Genomic DNA, 6,333 nt, shown 5'->3' on the forward strand with positions numbered 1-6,333 from the left:
TAGCTTTTGTGGGTTAGGGGATTCTGGCGTGTCCCGATTTGTGAATCTCTCATCTGTATGTATTCATGTGCTCTTTCTTTGGCTGTTCTTGTGCTCATTTGTTCTCCTATTCAGGCTTGTTTTATATTTTTTTTTTCATTTTTGAAGATACCTATTTGTTTCCTACCAGAGAGAGCAGGAAAAGATTTATGAGTGGAATGGAGTTTTATTAAAGGTGGATATTTTTAGTGCATTTTGGTTTTGGAATGAAATTTCTCCCACACACTTGAACTCAAATGTGGACTTGGTTTTGGAGGTGTTAGTTGAATTAAGTCATTAGGGTCATGCTTTGGGAGATGTAATACTGTATACGGTCTCTTCCTTGGTGCATTCCCTGTCATTACCACAACCACCCGTCACCAAATGTTCTTCATACTGGTCTTTGGCAGAGTGGCCATTAACAAAATCCTTTGAAGCCACAACCCAAAACAACTACTTCAATCCTTAATTTTTTTCTGCTAAGACTTAGTCACAGTGACAGAAAGACAATGAGTAGTGTAAATCACATATCTATCTATCTATCTATCTATCTATCTATCTATCTATCTATCTATCATCTATCTATCATCTATCCATCCATCCATCTACCTATCATCTATCTATCTGTTATCAATCAGTTATCTATCATCTATCTATCTATCTATCTATCTATCTATCTATCTATCTATCTATCTATCCATCCAATGTATAATGAAGATTCCCATCAAGACTACATACATACAAAGGCATGTATCCTACCACTTCCATTTTCTTTCACTATTATTTCTTATACAAAGTATATGTATTTCCTATACCATCATGCTGAGTATTCTACAGGCAAAGCATTAACCCAAAATACTAACATACAGAAAAAATTTCTGTTGTGAGGACTAATTGTGTACTACTAAATCTTTATCAGCATTGTTGGTCTTTGTCTACTACATTCATTAACCACTACCAAACTCTAGTTATGAGAACATATAAATGCCCAAAGAAAAAGCTTAATAGACACTGGCTGGAAATACCATTGCATTTATTTGGTAGTATACAGTTGAATGCTTAATTTCCAATACCATTTCAAACAATTCCATCTGGAAATTAACATGCAAGTTATATAAACTGAAATTTTCTCCCCCAAATTTATGATGTATAAAAATGTTGAAATTTTACTGAAAAAATTCACATATTAAAGAAATATATGGTTGCATGGAAGCCCATTCCTCTAATCCAAGCTCTCAAGGACACAAAGCAGTATTACCATGACTATGAGAATGGCTCAGGCTGAAAACGGTGCTCAAAATAACGTATGATCGATTTGTTACAACCTCTTCACAACTGCTTATACTCTGTAACAACTGTTTCATGAGCACAAATGCGGAAAATCTGGGTGACATGTGAGAAGCTTCAGATACAAACGGAGAGGAAACGCATGTGCTTCCCAAGGGCACTGTGACTGAGCCCCATCCCAGTTCTACTAATTGAAAAGTGCTGACATGTTCCTATTCTCACAACCGGTGCAAGCTTGCTACCGTGTGAGCACAGCCCCTAGCGTCTGTGGTGATGGGGTTTCGAGAGTGCGTGTATGCACATGATACTGAGGCTACTATACTGACGCACGGCCAGGGAAGTGGGCCACCTACACGCCTGTAAACACTCTGATGCTTTATCATCCTTTTGTTGTGTTCTGATGTCAGTTGAGTTCCAAGTATTGAGGTTTCTGACATCCTTTACTTTCTTACGGTTTAACAACAACGCGGCATTTACTGACACTCAAGATTTTCTCACGTTTGTGGCCGGCTTTCACTGTATAGCCCTAGTTGGCCCAGAACACGCTATGTTGGCCAGGTTAGCCTCAAAGTCAGCGGTCCACATGACACTGCCTCCTGAGTGCTAGGATTAAAGATGTGCACCACACACCTGGCTTTCCCCATCTTTTTGTCTGGTGTCTTGCTATGCTGGTATATATCAAGTCCCTATGTGTCTCTCTGCCAAGATCACCCACATGGGTTAGGATAAACACCCATATCTGGCTAAATCACTTGCTGTGCACAACTTCATCTTTATGAGGTTTCTGATGTAGACTGAAGTCTGACTTAGGTATCGAAGTTTTCTGTGATAGACATATTGATAAAGTCTAACTGAATGAGCTTTTCTGCCCACTGAATGCACTTTATGGTTTAAAAACGTGTTCTAGGGTTTTTTATATTCAAAGGGCCGTTCGCCTGTGTATGCTACATGATGACCCATGGATCTGACCACACAAAGTCTGCTCGCACTCCCTAAATGTATTGGTCTGTACATGGAGATGAGCTACAGCAGACAGCTTTCTTACTTTATTTTCATGGGTATTTTTGCATCTGTATAAATTCTGATATTGAGGGCTAATTTTATGGCAATAGTTTTATATGTGTCCTCTGATGCCACCTCAAGACCGACTGGCTGTGCCGGGCTTTATTGCGCCCTCTGTACTCAGGGTTTGTCACCTGCGTGCGTTTTCAGATGCCGAGTGAGGTCTGACTTGGTGTAGAAAGCCTTCTTGCACTCTAGACACACATACGGTTTCTCACCTGTATGTGTTCTCTGGTGTCGCGTGAGTTCATACTTGCACTGGAAGGCTTTCCCACAGTCTTTACATTCATACGGCTTCTCCCCCGTGTGGTATCTCTGATGGACAGTGAGCTGGGAATTGCAGTAGAAGGCCTTCCTGCATTCTTTACATGCGTAGGGCTTCTCGCCCGTGTGCGTCCTCTGATGGACGGTCAGGTCGGACTTGCGATAGAAGGCTTTCCTACACTCGTTACACTCGTACGGCCTCTCGCCCGTGTGCGTCCTCCAGTGTCGAGTGAGGTCCGACCTGCACTGGAAGGCCTTCCTGCATTCTTTACATGCGTAGGGCTTCTCGCCCGTGTGCGTCCTGTGATGGACAGCGAGCTGTGACTTGCAGTAGAAGGCTTTCGCACACACGTGACATGCGTAGGGCTTCTCGCCGGTGTGCGTCCTGTGATGGACAGTGAGCTGGGAATTGCAGTAGAAAGCTTTATTGCAGACTTTGCATGCGTAGGGCTTCTCGCCCGTGTGCGTCCTCTGGTGGACGGTGAGGTCGGAGTTGCGGTAGAAGGCTTTTCTACAGTCTTTACATTCGTAGGGCTTCTCCCCTGTGTGAATTCTCAGGTGGACGTTGAGCTGTGACTTGCTATAGAAAGCTTTACTGCAGTCCTTACATTCATAGGGCTTCTCGCCCGTGTGCGTCCTCTGGTGGACGGTCAGGTGGGACTTGCAGTAGAATGTTTTCCCACATTCCATGCATGCATGGGGCTTCTCACCCCTCTCGAGCCTCTGGCACTGACTGAAGGCAGACTTAGGATAGAAAGCTTGTCTGCACGCCTTACATTCGTATGGATTCTCACACGTGTGACACCTCTGATCTCTGCTACAGTCTGACTTCAGGTACAACGCTTCCAAACACACTTCACATTCATAGGGCTTTGTTCCTTGGTGGATTTCCTCGTGTATCTTTAGTTCTGCCTGAAGACAGAAGGGTTTGTTAAATTCCTCGTATTCACAGGGAGAATCCTATAGAATTTATTTTGTTTTGCTTATCATGATTACTTAATGACACTTCTCACAACCACACATTGAAATACTTTCTCTCTGCTGTCTATTTTACTTCATTTACTGGATGAATTTAGTCAAAGAATGCTGTCTCAGATACATCCTATTAGAATTTTGCATCCTAGCCCGTGCCATGACTTGAATAGGTCACGCCTTATCACAGGATTTCCTAGATTCATTGAGCTTACTAGAGCTCCTCTACAAATGAAAACTTTTGTGTTACCGACCCTGCCTTTGTAGGTTTATCTTCAATCAAAATGGCATGATTAACTGTGTGTTACCCAGAAGCGCAAGGTAACTGGAGGGTTTCGATTACTGTAAAATGTCAGATTCTTTTGTAGCCCACATCTCACCAGGTTCACTACTGAGACGTTCATCCTGCCGTAGATTAAGTTCCCATGGAAACATTCCTAAAGCAGTTTCTATTTTTCATGATCAAAGTTGGAATATGGTTTTGAGGGATATGGCGTTAGGTCCCTGGTGGGTGGCCAGATAGGAAGAGGGGCCATAACTAGGTAATAAAGAAGGTGGACTTCCACGATAGCAGCTTCTTCCTCACTTTCCTGACCTGAGATAAAAGCCTGGCAGCTTAAAAGAAAGGCCTGGTGGGCTTCTGCTGCCGCCAGGAGGGCACCGTGGCAATGGGTCTCCAATCAGCGCGAGGGTGGGTCAGTACATGTTCCCACCAAAGTGAAGGGCCTGTTAGCCACTCTCTCTTTGTTCAGATGGACCAACCCTAAAGTAGGGGTGAAGACCCCTCGAGCACTCAAATACCCTTGAAACCCCCACGTCCTTAATAAGAAACTGGGTTTCAGACTCCTAGGGCCCTTGGCTCTGTAGAGGTCTTTTTCTGTGTGCCTCATTGTGTGTTTTCTTTCACAGGATGATCTGCCTGCTCCGTCTGATAGTTCCCTTGAGGCTGGCTGTGGCACCTACAATACTGCCTCCCTTTCCTGATTTTGCCTTTCTATTCTTCAGCTGGCAGAGAAAATGAAGTCAGTCAGGGCACAGTTTGGGCTGACAGCAGCTTTACCTACTTCAATGAGTTCTTCGTTTGAAGCATTTCTGTCGATTTCAATTCGCCAGAAATGTCTGTCTCCATTTTTCTGGCTGGTCTCGACCAGGCTACTCATTTTGTTGACACCTGAAAATAGGAAAAATTTCAACGACTATGAATTGGGCACAGCTTTATGTAATTCAAATACAAGATCCGATCGCCTGCCTCTGCCTCCCAAGTGTTAAAGAGTAAAGAGTAAAGGCATACACCACTACTGCCTAATATGCATTTGAACTTTTACAATATCATCGTATAACTGTACACATCCTAGTCTTTAATGAATTAGAATAAAACAATACCCTGAGAAATACTGCAGTGTTAAGTCCTGGCTCTCTGGTGCATTGCTGCTCTGTTGAAATACATGGCAATAAACACCCAACCCATTTCTCAGCTTAGGTGTCTTTAGAGCGATGTTCCCTCCCGTTATTCTACCTGTCCTGTTTCTCTGGTTTCTAAATGTATCCTGCCATGCTCCTTCATCTGTGAAACAGGAAACCCTCTCCTACTCGCTACCTTTAGGACGGAGGTTATAAACATTCTCTCTCCCTAGTATACCACGTCAGGGTGAAGATTGCTACTTTGTTTCAGACAGTATACTTTGCTTTGATAAAGAACAGCGGGATCTTTCATGGGGTTTTGTGGGAATGATTGTTTTTATGAGAAATGTTGCTTGTGGCTTCCCTTTACAAAAAGAATGTTGTTACTTTGCTTTAAGTATCTTCTGTAATACTGACTTAGTATTCATGGAGTGATTCCATTTATGCTTATCACAGAAATTCATAACATTATCTGATTTTAGACTTTGCTTCATGGAATAATCTTGATTGGCAGTTTATATTTTCAGGGTTTAAAACACCAAAGACTATACTTTCTGGAATTCAGAGTTTCTGTTAATCAATCAGCTATGATAGTAGACTTATATTCAAAAGGAACTACTGGGTGTGGTGGCACACGTGTTTAATGCCAGCATTCTGGAGATCTCTGCGAGTTCAAGGCCAGCCGGATCTATATAATGTTCCAGACCAGCCAGAGCTACGTAGTGAGATCCTGTCTCAAAACCAAACCAAACACAAACAAACTAATCACACATTTTGCTTATACTTTTCAATACTCTGCCCATATTCTGTCCTCTGGGGGTCTTAACTGTAACAACCTCTGAGGACGTATTCTCAGAGTCTAGCAACTTGTAGTTGTAAATGCCGTGTATGTGGACACCTGTCTCTTGGCCAAGGTTTGTACAATATTATACACTAATTTCATGCAGTATTTTTTGTGTTGACCTTACTCTCAATTCACTGTTTAATAAAAGATTCACAGATTAGATACCTCATAAAACTCCCCAAGAGCTCTTCTGTCTAGAAGTGCTGACAATCGTCCTGTTTTCTTCCCCTTATTACTATGTAATTGTTACACTTGCTCAATGTTGTTGTTAAACACATCACTGGGATTATTTCTTCCCCATTGTGTACTTTCCAAAGAGTGTTTTTTGTTTCTGTTTTTAATTTAGCTTTTCTCTTCCAAGATCTGAGATTGTATCTTTTCTCAGAATCACTCTGCTGAATTTATTTATTTATTGATTGATTGATTTTTTTGAGACAGGGTTTCTCCGTAGCTTTTTGGTTCCTGTCCTGGAACTAGCTTTTGTA

General features: G+C 42.2%; 1 protein-coding gene across 1 annotated transcript in view; it reads right to left on the bottom strand.

Annotated features, from left to right (window-relative positions):
• LOC101986249 (zinc finger protein 420-like) overlaps positions 1-6,333 on the bottom strand; it is a 74,469-nt gene that overhangs the window by 27,414 nt on the left and 40,722 nt on the right. Inside the window, exons 7-8 of the mRNA XM_026779126.1 lie at positions 4,668-4,774; positions 2,520-3,543 (exon numbers count right to left, since the gene is read on the bottom strand). Coding sequence (XP_026634927.1) covers positions 2,520-3,543; positions 4,668-4,774 — 1,131 coding nt within the window. The remainder of the gene's footprint in view (positions 1-2,519; positions 3,544-4,667; positions 4,775-6,333) is intronic.

This window comes from Microtus ochrogaster, chromosome 5, assembly GCF_000317375.1.
Source record: "Microtus ochrogaster isolate Prairie Vole_2 chromosome 5, MicOch1.0, whole genome shotgun sequence".
NCBI classification, from domain to species: Eukaryota; Metazoa; Chordata; class Mammalia; order Rodentia; family Cricetidae; genus Microtus; species Microtus ochrogaster.